The 17,020-nt window shown below is 42.6% G+C and overlaps 1 protein-coding gene across 1 annotated transcript; it reads right to left on the bottom strand.

Moving 5' to 3' along the window:
• Positions 1 to 1,684: 1,684 nt before the first annotated feature.
• Positions 1,685 to 4,742, bottom strand: LOC111542064 (olfactory receptor 8S1-like). The gene is made up of 2 exons (XM_023211263.2): positions 3,985 to 4,742; positions 1,685 to 1,847 (listed from the first exon to the last, which is right to left on the bottom strand). Exons 1-2 carry the CDS (start codon positions 4,740 to 4,742, stop codon positions 1,685 to 1,687), a joined length of 921 nt encoding a protein of 306 aa, XP_023067031.2.
• Between the last annotated feature and the right edge of the window lie 12,278 nt (positions 4,743 to 17,020).

The following is a 17,020-nucleotide window of genomic DNA, read 5'->3' as shown; positions in this document are numbered from 1 at the left end:
GCCAGGTGGGTCTTGAACTCCTGCCCTCAGGTGATCTGCCCTCCACCGCGCCTGACCTCTTTTTTGTTTTTTTTTTGATGGAGTCTCTCTGTGTTGCCCAGACTAGAGTGTAGTGGTGTAATCTCAGCTCACTGCAACCTCCGCCTCTCTGGTTCAAACAATTCTCCTGCTTCAGCCTCCCAAGTAGCTGGGATTACAGGTGCCCACCACCACACCCAGTTAATTTTTGTATTTTTAGTAGACATGCGGTTTCACCGTGTTGGCCAGGTTGGTCTTGAACTCCTAGCCTCAGGAGATCCACCCACCTCAGCCTCCCAAAGTGCTGGGATTACAGGCGTGAGCCACCATGCCCGGCCTCAAATACTTCTTTTCATGTTTCTTCTCCCACTTCTCCTTCTCGAGTCTCATCCTCCACTTTTTTCATTTATTGAACACTATTTAAAAGCCTATTGGGTGACAGGAGGTACTAGATATTGGGGATACAGAAGCTATTAGAGGTTTTGCTTTGAAGACCCTTATACTTTAGAGGGGGATACTCCCCTCTTCCCATTTCCTGAGATCATGCAAGAGAAAAGACTTCGGGTGATCCATATTCATTCCTTCTTTCACTGCTTGATTTGTCACCAAATGGTTATTGAGGATACACTGTTTGCTAGGTGCTATTTTATTTATTTGTTTATTTAGAGATGGGGTCTCACAACATTGTCCAGTCCAGAGGACAGTGGCTATTCACAGGTGTGAGCACAGCACACTACAGCCTTGAACTCCTGAGCTCAAATGATCCTCCTGCTTCAGTCTCTCAGGTAGCTGGGACTACAGGGATGTGCCATCACACCTGGCTTAGGCTCTACTTTAGCTGCTACTTGTTAAGGATGAAGACAGGAGGAGACACTCTTATTTTATTTGATTTTTTTTTTTTTGAGACAGAGTCTTACTCTGTTGTCAGGCTGGAGTGCAGTGGTACGATCTCAACTCACTGCAACCTCTGCCTCCCGGGTTCAAGCAATTCTCCTGCCTCAGCTTCCCAAGTAGCTGGGACTACAGGTGTGAACCACCACACTAGGCTAATTTTTGTATTTTTAGTAGAGACGGGGTTTCACCATATTGGCCAGGATGGTCTTGATCTCCCGACCTCATGATCTGCCCACCTCAGCCTCCCAAAGTGCCAGGATTACAGGTGTGAGCCACCATGCCCGGTCTATTTGATTTCTTTCCAAGTTGTTATGGGATGCAGATCTTTAAAAGTACTTTTTGGCATGAGAACAAAAGAGGATTTGGGTCACAGTGCCAAGATGGGACTATCCAAGAATGCAGAAGGACATTTGCTAGTGGTCTGATAGGTTGATTTACTTTTTGTGCATAGACATAAGCAAAAGGGAGAGGGAGAGGCAGGAAGAAGAGGGGTAAAAAAGGCAAGAAATGAGAGGAAAAAGCATTAGCTATAGAAATGGCCAGGGATGCCCTGAGGATTTTCTTGTATAACGACTGGGCCCCATCTGATGGGTGTTACCTGCTCTGTGACAGTTTCCTCATTGCCTTTGGCTGAGAGCAGGGCATTGGAGGAAGAGAAACTAAGGTCTCTGTTTTGGAGAGAGATGAATGCTGAGGTAGCTGAGTGGTGATAGCTCTTCCTCCGTCCTTTTTTCCCCATAACTTTTCCTCTTGCTGAGGCAGGGGCATTGGGCTACAAGGGAAGCCTGGACTTCCTGGCCAGCATCCTCCTCAGAACCACCTTTACCTCCTGGTTCTTCAGACTGTAGATGAGGGGGTTCAGCAGGGGGGTTATCACACTGTACTGCATGGAGAGCACTTGCTCTAGGGCTGAGCCGGATGCTGGAATCATATACCTTGAAGGGAATTGCAGAGAAAGCCACTTACAACAATGGTGACAATACTTACTGTTGGCAGCAACAATTCATCCCCTCCCTGCAAAGACTCTGCAAAGGAGGTCTTCAGAGCTGACTTTCTCTGGTGGCAGCATCTAGAAATGGCTGATCTGTGAAAAGTCAGTCATTTCTGCCTTCAAACACTACCAAACGTAAGTGAGCTCACACAGAAAGTTACAGGAGCTGCCCCGAAGAACAAGTAGTTCTGCAACATATCAAAGGCTGCGGGTTTTAATAGAATTAATATTCAGGACAGATAAAAAGTAAAACAAAAAAATAGAATTAATAATAATTTCATACACTTCCATAGCATTTCATACTCTTCAAAACATTCTTCCTTAATAGCTATGATGATTATATGAGGAATTTTTCTCTTTTTCCTCTTTATACGCAACAGTACAGAAACACAATGTTCTCACCTTGTGATGACTGTTCATGTAAAACTGTATGATCAGTTTAAAATGTTGTCATTATTCCCAACTTTTATGGCCCTGGGAATCACCCTCAGAATCCTTGCCTATTATTTGTATAAAGTTGAGTGGAACAAACATTTGTCCTTTTAGTTGCATTTCTCTTTGGTTTGGAAAAGAAACCAAAACTGGTAAAATGGGAGATGAAAATGTGTTAAGCACATAATATGATTCCAAAATAATAAGATTAAAATCTTGAGTACATTTTGCTAAGTAGCACTCAGAGTATCTTCCAAAGAAGCACTAGTATTATTATTTTTTTGCAGTGGCACCGTAGTTATCGGAATAGACTATCCCAAGGATATTCCTTGTGGCTTCCAATGTGTTGGGTTATTTAAACAAATAGTCATTTTACTGTCATTTTTGTCATTTAACTTATTCTTTCTAACATTTCTGTGAAGTAAGTAGTCACATCCCTTATGGCAGATGAGGAAACTGAGACAAAGGGAGATGAAGAGACTGGTGAACAGCTCAGTTGAGCTCTCCTGGGCTATTTATTTATTTTTCTTTTACTTATTATTTTTTCTTTCCCAGCCACTAGACTACAGGTACTGGACTATTCTTATCATCCATTTCCATCCTTGGCTTCTCTCTGAATCACAGGCAGGTGAGAAAAGTATTGAATAATTTGTGCAAATCCACCTTCAATTTACTAGTAGAAAGCACAGGCGTCGATTGTTTTGTCTCCTAGTGAGGGAGGACTAGGCAGCCAGAGCTGTCGATGTTTGAGAAGCATGGTAAGGAAGGGCACGGATCTTGGTCCAACTTGTGGCTCCACTACTAGCTTGTTCTAGGACTGCTGAGAAATTACCTGATTACTTCCCAAACTCAGGTTCTTTACCTAAAAGTGGGTTGATAATATTTCTCTTGTAGTGTGGTGCATACTAAAATTGACTTGGCAATGTAAAGCAGCTGGTGTACAGTAAATGACTAGTAAATTGCTACAATATACATAAGCTTTGGCGACATCTCCCAGTAGGAAATAAAGATGGCATACGTTTCAAAGACAGGTTTTATTTTTTGTCTAGCACTGAATAAAAATCTAACAAAGGCTCTCTGATTTCTTTTTGAGAACTCCCAAATCTTAGGTTAATGAAGTAGAAAAATCTTTATCTTGGTCTAAACTCATTTTCCAGAATGGACAATTGAAGCCTTAGAAAGAAAATAGATTCTGTTTTTTTTTTTTTTTTTTTTTTTTTTTTTGAGACCTAGTTTCACTCTGTTGCCCAGGCTGGAGTGCAGTAGTGCAATTTCTGCTCACTGCAACCTCTGCCTCGGAGGTTCAAGCAATTCTCCTATCTCAGCCTCCCGAGTAGCTAGGACTACAGGTGCACGCAACCACACCTGGCTAATTTTTACATTTCCGGTAAAGACGGGGTTTCCAACTCCTGGGCTCAAGCGATCCACCCACCTCGGCCTCCCAAAGTGCTGGTGTTACAGGCATGAGCCACCGTACCCAGCTGAAAATAGATTATTTGCAATTCATACAGCTAGTCCCTGGTAGAGCCAGAACTAGAGCCCAGGCCTTTTGAACGTCTTGCTATTTTGTAATGCTCTATTCTGCCAACGGAGACCACCTAGGGTAAGGAATATCCCACATTTATATTCAGGGGTGTAGAATGACATACCTGAGAACTCCTGAAGTATAAAAGATGGTGACCATAAGGAAATGGGAAGAGCAGGTGGAAAAGATCTTGTTCCGACCTGTGGCAGAGTTGATCCTCAGGGCTGTTGTGATGATACAGCTGTAGGAACCCAGCAAAAGGACAAGGGTGCCAAGGCCCAGGACTGACATGGTGGTGAGAATGGAGGCGATGCTAGCGCAGGGGTCGGAACAGGTCAATAAGAGCACCGGAGGAAGCTCGCAGGCAAAACTACGGATGACGTTAGGGCCGCAGAAGTGCTGCTGAGCAAGTAGGAGGGTGTTAATTAGGCCAGTCCCTATTCCTATGGCCCAGGATGATCCCACCAGGCCAGCACACACCCTCCTGTTCATAACCACCACATACAACAGCGGATGACACACGGCCTGAAACCGGTCGTAGGCCATGACCGAGAAGAGGCAAGCCTCAGTAGCTCCAGAAAATATGACCAGGGAGATCTGGGTGAAACACTCAAGGAAGGATATTGTCTTCTCCTTAGAAAGAAGGTTCTCTAGCAGTTTAGGCACAATAATTGAGGAATAGAAAGCATCCAGGAAGGAGAGGTGTCTCAGGAAGAAGTACATGGGAGTGTGGAGGTGGGAATCAGTACTGATCACCAGCACCATCAGCAGGTTCCCCAGTAGAGTCAAGAGATAAATCGTCAGGAACAGAACAAAGAGCAATGCCTGAACCTGAGGGTTGTTGGACAGTCCTAGGAGAACAAACACAGTGACTGTGGTCATGTTGCTGACTTCCATGGAGCACTCAAGTTTCCCTTTTGACTGACAAGAACTGAAAAGAATGCTCCAATGGGTTATCAGTGTCAGGGCATGCCTAGGGATGAGGCATTAGCAGTAAAGCTTCAGGGCAGACCCAGGACAGATTCTGTAGCGGAGGCAGCTTTGCCACGTCAGGCTACATCAGTCCTTTCCAGCTTAGGGCAGTAACTTATTCGCCATGGTAGAGAAGGTGGGGAGGAAAAGTTCAGAGAATCAGACCTAGAAAGGAAGAAGAGAGCAGGGATTATTCAGGCTGGAGAAGGAAGTGAAGGGAGTTGATACTGAGAAGTGCTATTCTCTACTTCCAAAAGGAACTGAGCTTAAACCACAGGAGGGCTAACTGGTATAGTGAATAAGCAATAAACATTTTGGCTGACCATCTGGATGGCAGACCATGATGAGTGTCTGAATGTCTGATAGAAGTATTATGAGACCTGGTCATGATGCAAGACCTGGTCAGCCACTGTAAGCTCATAAGCCACTTAAGTTTCTAAAAAAAAAAGTCTGGGAAAAATAGATGGTTTCTAAAGTTCACTCCAGATTAGATTTGTTTTTTTTTTTGAGACAGAGTCTTATTCTTGTGCCTAGGTTGGAGTGCAGTGGCACAATCTCAACTCACTGAAGCCTCCGTCTCCTAGGTTGAAGCTTTTCTCATGCCTCAGTCCAGCTTAGATTTTTTTAAATTTAATTTTTAATTTAATTTTTTTCTAGAGATGAGGTCTCACTATATTGCCCAGGCTAGTTGCAAACTCCTGGCCTTAAGTGATCACCCCTCCTCAGCCTCCCAAAGTACTAGGATTACAGGTAAGTCACTATACCTGCTACCAGCTTAGAAATTGAAAAGATGGGGGAAACAGTCTTCCTGGGGTGTTTCTGGTACTAATAGAAGCCTCTTCTCCCCTTCTGTGTCAATCCAAGCAGAAATGACACATGAGTGTATTGGTTTCACAGAAGCCAGGCAAGGGGAAACCCTTGAATAGAAATGAGGACTGTGAATGTCAGGCCTCTGAGCCCAAGCCAAGCCATCGCATCCCTATGACTTGCACGTATATGCCCAGATGGCCTGAAGTAACTGAAGAATCACAAAATAAGTGAAAAATGACCTGCCTCGCCTTAACGGATGACATTCCACCACAAAAGAAGTGAAAATGGCTGATCCTTGCCTTAAGTGATGACATTACCTTGTGAAATTCCTTTTCCTGGTTCATCCTGGCTCAAAAAGCTCCCCCACTGAGCACCTTGTGACCCCCCACTCCTGCTCACCAGAGAACAACCCCCCTTTGACTGTAATTTTCCTTTACCTACCCAAATCCTATAAAATGGCCCCACCCTTATCTCCCTTCGCTGACTCTCTTTTCAGACTCAGCCTGCCTGCACCCAGGTGATTAAAAAGCTTTATTGCTCACACAAAGCCTGTTTGGTGGTCTCTCCACACGGACGTGCATGACAGTGAACATCAGTCATTTCAAGGTCTTCCCATTCCAGTGTTTCTGTGAATCTGTGATGTCCACTGTTTTCACTGCAATTTCAGGTCTTAACATGGGCATCCACAAAGACTGTGCTATTTTTTGGAATATTTGGAAAAAGATTTGAAAAAAGCCAAGTCAAACTTGGATCATTTTTGTGCATCACAGGGAAGTTAAATACCAGAAATAGGGGTGAGAAATAAAAGAACAACTGGCAAAATGAACAGTTACAGGATTCAGTCTAGATCAGAGGAAGGTAAAGTGGCTAGTCCCCCTTCCCTTGACGGTTAACTCAGGAAGGTTATCAATGAGAATCTGATCTCGATTCATGACTTGTACCCTCGTGGGTTCCCAGAGTGGGTAGTTTTAGGAGAAGATTGATTTGAATGAGAAGGAAATTTGCCTTCACCTGGGCTCCCTAGGCCAGTGAGATGCCCTGAATGGAGGATCCCTGTATGGCATCCTTTCCAAGAGTGGAGCAAAAGCCACAGATAGGAGAGGGCTCTGTGGGCTTCCCTCGGCTTTGTCCTTCCTTTAGAGAATGCAGAGGTAAAACTTCTGAGCAAGGAAATATTCCCATAGCCTTTCTGTCCAGGGGGAAGCCTTGAATCTACCTCCCAAATAACAATGGCCAGAGGGACTTCGTCTCAGCTCTAGGCCTTGGAGAGTGAGGGAGGTCCCTGGAGAGGTCCTTAAGCATGAGGCCTGTTCTCATTCTGAATGGGCTCTCCAGGGCCAACTACTTCTCCCTTGTATCATTCTTGTTTCAGTGGGTTGCATCATCAAGAGGGCCCTAGGATGGCCAATAATTTCATTTTTTCAGATCTACTATTATTTTTTAAAGTATCTTTGAAAAAAAAATTTTACAGTATTTTCAACTTACACACTATTCCCATTGAGCATGTATGGCAGCTTAACTACACGAATGTAAAGTTTAAGAAGCCAAAACTAATCTAGCTTTGTTTTAAAAAAATTGTGCTATTGTTATAATGGTTAACAAAGTGAGGAAAAGCACCACTCAAATCATAATGTTACAATCTCTTCATTCAGTTGGATTATGGGTTGATCAAACATTAGACTTCACACAGGCATAGCTATGATGCAGTGATTCCTCAGAAGAAGATGAAATTCTCAAATCACATACTACCTCACACGTAATATTAGGAGCAGAATTTAACATTTTCAACATAATACACCATAAAAGCCAGGACTAGTTCTTATCTGATCCCCACCTTGTAACTTCAGTAACCAAAGACATACTGGTCTATAATTAATTATTTCAAAATAACTAACCAGCCTTCCTCAGAAAGAGGAGATTCTTTTTGATGGGGAGAAATGTTAATTTAAGTCTGAACTGAGAAATCTGCTTAACAGTTAGAACTTAATTTGTATTTCTGCACTTAAAAAAAGTTTAGGCATTAACAAGTGTTAGTTAACCCTGAGGAACCATTTTAGTTTCCAAAAAGCCAATCTAAATCCCCCAATAAAAGAGAACCCCATCTGCTCAAATATGTGAGTACTTCACTCCAGAAGCAAACTCCTCTGCATTTGGATTGATTGCTATGCAACCCAGGGTCTTTTAGAGAGGAGTCATCATTGATAATAAGGTCATTCAACAGGTCTTGGATTTGGTCCACATTTTGTGGGAAGTCTTGAACTGGAATAAACTACTCATGTTCTTCCCCTTCAGTATTTCTTGGAAACAGTGTGGTAAGAGTTATTAAGAAATTATTTTAGACAGATAGAGAGGAAAAGGGGTCCTTGGAAAGTTTTGATCTCTTTTAAAGCAGCTCCAGAAATGTTTCTTGTCTAGCAGGAAAGCCCTGGCTCTTAGAGCCAGGCTGGCAACCTTTGACATGCAAATGCAAGGTGTGCAACCTTTGATATGCAAATACAAACCTTTAGCTATTGGGTCCACCCAACATGGCGATTCCCACCATTGTCCTCTTTCCCTTGTCCCCTTATGTGCCTGGCAACATGGCCGCCCCCACATACCCCTATGTGTGCAGAACATCATGGCACCCTGCCTTTGCATATTAAAAGGCTAGAGTGGGAGGGCCAGATTTTTTCGCAGGCTATGTGAATGACGTACCTGGTCAAACCAAATCCCTAAGCCCTATGCAAATCAGACGCCATCTCCTGCAGCCTCTTCATATACCTGGCTGGTTCCCACTGCACTTGGGGTCTCTTCTGTTGGCTTTGGAGACCCCCTCCCTCTGTTTCAGTACAGGGGAACTGCTTCTTTCTTTCTTATCCCTTCTTTCTTGCCTATTAAACTCTTTACTCCTTAAAACCACTCCATGTGTGTCCCTACTGTTTTATCTAATTTGGCATGGGGACCAAGAACCCTGGGGTTCCTCTGTTCATGGGAGCCATATCATTTTGGTGCATAGGCTGGGAATCTGAGGTACAGCCTTCATTGGAGTGGTGAGTATGAAAGCAAGCTTAAAACCTATTCTATCATTCAGAGGCGCTCTTAGCCTCTATATTAGAATAAATCAAATAAATCAATGGGCGTCTGTCAGCCTAGTACATATGCTTAGCGTTGGTTGCCGTACTAAAGACACAGATGTGAAGCTTTCTGGGGACAACATGGAGAATCCTCCATTACCCACAGGTATTGATAATGTTGGCCATGTTTGAACTAGCTTCTTTTTACTGGGAGACTTTGCCGTCATGTGAGGCTGGAAAAAGTTCTGAGGCAACTGAGAATTCCAGGCCAGTGCCTGGTGTGATTCAAATGCCTCTGGACCAAATGCAGCCTCTGACAGTCCATTCCAGTGTAGGTAGAGAATCCTCAACTGTCCTGTTGCAAACTCTTCTTCCTTTTCTACCCGTGGCCTCTTACTCTTTCTCTGTGTGAAATGTGCAAGGATTTTTACAGTCTAGGAACAGCGTTTTCTCCTTTTCCCCAGAGGTGAGGTTACTTGCTATGACTTCTCTGGTGAGCACGTGGTATTTCTAAGCCACCTAGTGGAAATAAAAATCCTCTTTATGAGACACATTGCTGGTTCTCTGCAGTACATTGCACCTTTGGAACTTTTCTATTTTGCACTTTTCTGCTGCTACTTCTGTGTGTGGGAAAGCTCTGCTTTTAACAGTTAGGAGTAAGATGTCTTTCATAGCCAAATTTTAGTCTTGCTATTGTCCCACTGGCAGGAAAATGGCCATTCAGTTTCTACATTCCTTTAAGGCACCTATTGTGTCTCCTATTAAGACTACTTAATTAGCAAGGGAATTATAAGTCTGGAAGTTAACCAGAACCATTCTTCCATGGGTAAGTGCTTTAGATGGGCCATAATAGCATATAGAGTTCAATCTAGCGTGTCCCCCTCGTTAAAGGGGACTTGCCCAATTACGTGGTTTTTCTTGAAATCCTTTTTTTTTTTTTTTTTTAAGACACACAGGTGACAGAAATGTAGGAGGTCAAAGCGAAACAAAAGGCAGAGGACTAAGACTTCTTGGGGACAGCATGACTAAGGCCCAAAAGTATAGTTCCTCTGGTGTCATGGCTTGGAAGGTCATGCCTGCAGTCATGGGTGGCACATTCAATGGGTGCCAGGGATTCAGGAGCCAAGGAGAGAAAAGAGTTGGGGGGATGCCTCCTACTGCTCTCTCCTCCATCCTGGATCACATACCAAAAGGAAGGAAACTAAAAGGATGCTTTTCTTTTCACTTCTCTTTCTAGATGGGTAACAGATCATCTTCAACACGCACTCCTCTGGAGTGTATTTTGAAGCACTAGGACTTCTTTGACCTTAAAACTTTGAAGAAAAAGTGGCTTATTTTCTTTTGCACAGGGGCATGGCCTTTTTACTAGACCTTTGCAAGTGTTGCAAAATCAACCCGGCTCTTTTAGCAACCATATTGGGCAGGCCAATATGTAAAATAATTCCCCAAAATTAAAAAAGTAACTTTCAGGGAAATAATCTGAGTGTTCCCCTTATTTGGGGCCCCTTCATGTTCCCTTCTTATTGCAGGACCTTAGCCAAGTAAAGGAGTCTTAGGCCAATTTTGTGATAATACTGATAGGTATATAGAAGCTTTCCAAAGTTTAACACAAGGATTTGACCTCTCATGGAGGAATGTTATGCTGCTCCTAAGCCAAACCTTAACTGCAGCTAAAACAGGAAGCTCTGCAACAGGAGAAAATTTTGGAGACGAGCAATATGTCTCCTATAATAGGCCAAAAGGGAAAAGAGAAAATAGAGAAGGCAAAGAAATAGGGGAAACACCATTACAAATAGGAAAAGAGGCAATACCTCTTGACAGTCCTAATGGGAACTCCTCTCCATGGTGTTTTTCCTTCTTTCATGGTTTAAAAAGTCTTCTATCTCTTTTATAATGTTTCTACCCGGAAAAGTTAATTTTCCAAACCTTAAAAATGTTTGGCTTAGAGTTGAGCTGGGGGAAGGGAACCCAGAAGACTAATATGTTCACAAAAGTGTAAAAATTTCTTAGCAGTCAAGCTTTTGTCTTCTCTCTCCCTGTGCAAAATGGCAAAAGGGATAATAAGAATCATTGTTGGAGAGGTTCCAAGATGGTTGAATAGGAACAGCTCCAGTCTAGAGCTCCCAGTGTGAGTGACCCAGAAGATGGGTGATTTCTGCATTTCCAACTGAGATACTGGGTTCATCTCACTGGGACTTATTGGGCAGTGGGTGCAGCCCATGGAGCATGAGCTGAAGCAGAGTGGGGCATCGCCTCACCCAGGAAGTGCAAGGGGGTCAGGGAATTCCCTTTCGTAGCCTAGGGAAGCTGTGACAGACAGTACCTGGAAAATCGGGACACTCCCACGCTAATACTGTGCTTTTGCAATGGTCTTAGCAAACGGCACACCAGGAGATTATATACCGCGCCGGCTTAGAGGGTCCCATGCCCACAGACCCTCGCTCACTGCTAGCACAGCAGACTGAGATCGAACTGCAAGGCAGCAGCAAGGCTGGGGGAGGGGCGTTTGCCATTGCTGAGGCTTGAATAGGTAAACAAAGTGGCCAGGAAGCTTGAATTGGCTGTAGCCCACTGCAGCTCAAGGAGGCCTGCCTGCCTCTGTAGACCCCACCTCTGGGGTCAGGGCATAGCTGAACAAAAGGCAGCAGAAACTTCTGCAGACTTAAGTGTCTCTGTCTGACAGCTTTGAAGAGAATAGTGGTTCTCCCAGCACAGAGTTTGAGATCTGAGAACAGACAGACTGCCTCCTCAAGTGGGTCCCTGAACCCCCACTAGCCTAACTAGGAGGCACCTCACAGCAGGGGCCAACTGACACCTCATACGGTTGGGTGTCCCTCTGAGACAAAGCTTCCAGAGGAAGGATCAGGCAGCCACATTTACCATCCTGCAATATTTGCTGTTTTGCAGCCTCTGTTGGTGATACCCAGGTAAACAGGGTCTGGAGGGGACCTCCAGCTAACTCCAACAGACCTGCAGCTGAGGGTCCTGACAGTTAGAAGGAAGATTAACAAGCAGAAAGGACATCCACACCAAAATCCCATCTTTATGTCATCAACCTCAAAGACCAAAGGTAGATAAAACCACAAAGATGGGGAGAAACCAGAGCAGAAAAGCTGAAAATTCTAAAAATCAGAGTGCCTCTTCTCCTCCAAAGGAATGCAGCTCCTTGCCAGCAATGGAACAAAGCTGGACAGAGAATGACTTTGACGAACTAAGAGAAGAAGGCTTCAGATGATCAGTAACAACAAACTTCTCTGAGTTAAGGAGGATGTTCGAACCCATCGCAAAGAAGCTAAAAACCTTGAAAAAAGATTAGACGAATGGCTAACTAGAATAAACAGCATAGAGAAGATGTTAAATGACCTGATGGAGCTGAAAACCATGGCATGAGAACTACATGAAACATGCACAAGCTTCAATAGCCAATGTGATCAAGTGGAAGAAAGGGTATCAGTGCTTGAAGATCAAATGAATGAAATGAAGTGAGAAGGGAAGTTTAGAGAAAAAAGACTAAAAAGAAAGGAACAAAACCTCCAAGAAATATGGGACTATGTGAAAAGACCAAATCTACCTCTGATTCGTGTACCTGAAAGTGACAGGGAGAATGGAACCAAGTTGGAAAACACTCTTCAGGATATTATCCGGGAGAACTTCCCCCACCTAGCAAGGCAGGCCAACATTCAAATTCAGGAAATACAGAGAATGCCACAAAGATACTCCTCAAGAAGAGCAATTCCAAGACACATAATTGTCAGATTCACCAAAGTTGAAATGAAGGAAAAAATGTTAAGGGCAGCCAGAGAGAAAGGTCGAGTTACCCACAAAGGGAAGCTAATCAGACTAACAGCAGATCTCTCAGCAGAAACTCCACAAGCCAGAAGAGAGTGGGGGCCAATATTCAACATTCTTAAAGAAAAGAATTTTCAACCCAGAATTTCGTATCCAACCAAACTAGGCTTCATAAGTGAAGAACAAATAAAATCCTTTGCAGACAAGCAAATACTGAGAGATTTTGTCACCACCAGGCCTGCCTTACAAGAGCTCCTGAAGGAAGCACTAAACATGGAAAGGAACACTGGTACCAGCCACTGCAAAAACATGCCAAATTGTAAAGACCACTGATGCTAGGAAGAAACTGCATCAACTAATGAGCAAACTAATTAGCTAACATAATAATGACAGGATTAAATTCACACATAACACTATCAACCTTAAATGTAAATGGGCTATATGCTCCAATTAAGAGACACAGACTGGCCAATTGGACAAAGAGTCAAAACCCATCAGTGTGCTGTATTCAGGAGACCCATCTCACATGCAGAGACACACAGGCTCAAAGTAAAGGGAAAGAGGAATATCTACCAAACAAATGGAAAACAAAAAAAAAGTAGGGGTTGCAATCCTAGTCTCTGATAAAACAGACTTTAAACCAACAAAGATCAAAAGAGACAAAGAAGGCCATTACATAATGGTAAAGGGATCAATTCAACAAGAAGAGCTAACTATCCTAAATATATACGGACCCAATACAGGAGCACCCATATTCATAAAGCAAGTCCTTAGAGACCTACAAAGAGACTTAGACTCCCACACAATAATAATGGGAGACTTTAACACCCCACCGTCAACATTAGACAGATCGAGACAGAAAGTTAACAAGGATATCCAGGAATTGAACTCAGCTCTGCACCAAGTGGACCTAATAGACATCTATAGAACTCTCCACCCCAAGTCAACAGAATATACATTCTTCTCAGTACCACATTACATTTTTTCCAAAATTGACCACATAGTTGGAAGTAAAGCACTCCTCAGCAAATTTAAAAGAACAGAAATTATAACAAACTGTCTCTCAGACCACACTGCAATCAAAGTAGAACTCAGGATTAAGAAACTCATTCAAAACAGCTCAATGACATGGGAACTGAACAACCTACTCCTGAATGACTACTGGGTACGTAACAAAAAGAAGGTAGAAATAAATATGTTCTTTGAAACCAATGAGAACAAAGATACAACATACCAGAATCTCTGGGACACATTTAAAGCAGTGTGTAGAGGGAAATTTATAGCACTAAATGCCCACAAGAGAAAGCAGGAAAGATCTAAAATTGACACTCTACCACCACAATTAAAAGAACTAGAGAAGCAAGAGCAAACACATTCAAAAGCTAGCAGAAGGCAAGAAATAACCAAGATCAGAGCAGAACTGAAGGCGATAGAGACACAAAAAAACCCTTCAAAAATCAATGAATCCAGGAGCTGGTTTTTTGAAAAGATCAACAAAATTGATAAACTACTAGCAAGACTAATAATGAAGAAAAGAGAGAAGAATCAAATAGATGCAATAAAAAATGATAAAGGGGATATCACCACTGACCCCACAGAAATACACAATACCACCAGAGAATACTATAAACCGTTCTATGCAAATAAACTAGAAAATCTAGAAGAAATGAATAAATTTCTGGACACATACACCCTCCCAAGACTAAACCAGGAAGAAGTTGAATCCCTGAATAGAACAATAACAGGCTCTGAAATTGAGGCTATAATAAATAGCCTATCAACGAAGTCCAGGACCAGACGGATTCACAGCCCAATTCTACCAGAGGTACAAAGAGAAGCTGGTACCATTCCTTCTGAAACTATTCCAATCAATAGAAAAAGAGGGAATCCTCCCTAACTCATTTCATGAGGCCAACATCGTCCTGATACCAAAGCCTGGCAGAGACACAACAACAAAAAAGAGAATTTTAGACCAATATCCCTGATGAACATTGATGCAAAAATACTGGCAAACCAAATCCAGCAGCACATCAAAAAGCTTATCCACCATGATCAAGCTGGCTTCATCCCTGGGATGCAAGGCTAGTTCAACATACTCAAATCAATAAATGTAATCCATCATATAAACAGAACCAAAGACGAAAACCACATGATTATCTCAATAGATGCAGAAAAGGCCTTTGACAAAATTCAACAGCCCGTCACGCTAAAAACTCTCAATAGACTAGGTATTGATGGGATGTATCTCAAAACAATAAGAGCTATTTATGAAAACCCACAGCCAAGATCATACTGAATGGGCAAAAACTGGAAGCATTCCCTTTGAAAACTGGCACAAGACAGGGATGCCCTCTCTCACCACTCCTATTCAACATAGTGTTGGAAGTTCTGGACAGGGCAATCAGGCAGGAGAAAGAAATAAAGGGTATGCAGATGACATGATTGTATATTTAGAAAACCCCTTCGTCTCAACCCAAAATCTCCTTAAGCTGATAAGCAACTTCAGCAAGGTCTCAGGATACAAAATCAATGTGCAAAAATCACAAGCATTCCTATACACCAATAACAGACAAACAGAGAACCAAATCATGAGTGAACTTCCATTCACGATTGCTACAAAGAGAATAAAATACCTAGGAATCCAACTTACAAGGGATGTGAAGGACCTCTTCAAGGAGAACTACAAACCACTGCTCAGTGAAATAAAAGAGGACACAAACAAATGGAAGAACGTTCCATGCTCACGAATAGGAAGACTCAATATCATGAAAATGGCCTTACTGCCCAAGGAAATTTATAGATTCAATGCTATCCCCATCAAGCTACCAATGACTTTCTTCACAGAATTGGAAAAAACTACTTTCAAGTTCATATGGAACCAAAAAAGAGCCCGCATTTCCAAGACAATCCTAAGCCAAAAGAACAAAGCTGGAGTCATCACACTACCTGACTTCAAACTATGCTACAAGGCTACGGTAAAGAAAATAGCATGGTACTGGTACCAAAACAGAGATATAGACCAATGGAACAGAACAGAGCCCTCAGAAATAATACCACACATCTATAACCATCTGATCTTTGACAAACCTGACAAAAACAAGAAATGGGGAAAGGATTCCCTATTTAATAAATGGTGCTGGGAAAACTGGCTAACCATATGTAGAAAGCTGAAACTGGATCCCTTCCTTATACCTTATACAAAAATTCAAGATGGATTAAATTCAAGATGGATTAAAGACTTACATGTTAGACCTAACACCATAAAAACCCCAGAAGAAAACCTAGGCAATACCATTCAGCTCATAGGCATGGGCAAGGACTTCATGTCTAAAATACCAAAAGCAATGGCAACAAAAGCCAATATTGACAAATGGGATCTCATTAAACTAAAGAGCTTCTGCACAGCAAAAGAAACTACCATCAGAGTGAACAGGCAACCTACAGAATGGGAGAAAATTTTTACAATCTACCCATCTGACAAAGGGCTAATATCTGGAATCTGCAAAGAACTTAAACAAATAATACAAGAAAAAAATCAAACAACCCCATCAAAGCGTGGGTGAAGGATATGAACAGACACTTCTCAAAAGACGACATTTATGCAGCCAACAGACACACGAAAAAATGCTCATCATCACTGGCCATCAGAGAAATGCAAATCAAAACCACAATGAGATACCATCTCACACCAGTTAGAATGGTGATCTTTAATAAGTCAGGAAACAACAGGTGCTGGAGAGGATGTGGAGAAATAGGAACACTTTTACACTGTTGGTGGGACTGTAAACTAGTTCAACCATTGTAGAAGACAGTGTGATGATTCCTTAAGGATCTAGAACTACAAATACCATTTGACCCAGCCATCCCATCACTGGGTATATACCCAAAGGATTATAAATCATGCTGCTATAAAGACATATGCACATGTATGTTTATTGCGGCACTATTCACAATAGCAAAGACTTGGAACCAACCCAAATGTCCATCAATGACAGACTGGATTAAGAAAATGTGGCACATATACACCATGGAATACTATGCAACCATAAAAAAGGATGAGTTCATGTACTTTGTAGGAACATGGATGTAGCTGGAAACCATCATTCTGAGCAAACTATCGCAAGGACAGAAAACCAAACACTGCATGTTCTCACTCATAGGTGGGAACTGAACAATGAGATCACTTGGACTCGGGAAGGGGAACATCACACACCGGGGCCTGTTGTAGGGTAGGGGGAGCTGGGAGGGATGGCATTAGGAGACATACCCAATATAATTGATCAGTTAACGGGTGCAGCACACCAACATGGCACATGTATACATAAGCAACAAACCTGCACTTTGTGCACATGTACCCTAGAACTTAAAGTACAATTTAAAAAAATGAAAAAATAAAAAAACAAGGCCGGGCGCGGTGGCTCAAGCCTGTAATCCCAGCACTTTGGGAGGCCGAGATGGGCGGATCACGAGGTCAGGAGATCGAGACCATCCTGGCTAACACTGTGAAACCCCGTCTCTACTAAAAAATACAAAAAA

Source organism: Piliocolobus tephrosceles, chromosome 10 (genome assembly GCF_002776525.5).
Source record: "Piliocolobus tephrosceles isolate RC106 chromosome 10, ASM277652v3, whole genome shotgun sequence".
Classification (NCBI taxonomy): domain Eukaryota; kingdom Metazoa; phylum Chordata; class Mammalia; order Primates; family Cercopithecidae; genus Piliocolobus; species Piliocolobus tephrosceles.
This window is presented reverse-complemented; position numbering and strand designations above follow the sequence as displayed.

Excerpts from the sequence above, each read along its gene's own strand:
- LOC111542064 (XM_023211263.2), bottom strand. The coding sequence starts at position 4,742 with ATGACCACAGTCACTGTGTTTGTTCTCCTAGGACTGTCCAACAACCCT. Across the intron at positions 1,848-3,984 it reads TATACTTCAGGAGTTCTCAG|GTATATGATTCCAGCATCCG; the intron begins GTATGTCATTCT and ends ATTCCCTTCAAG.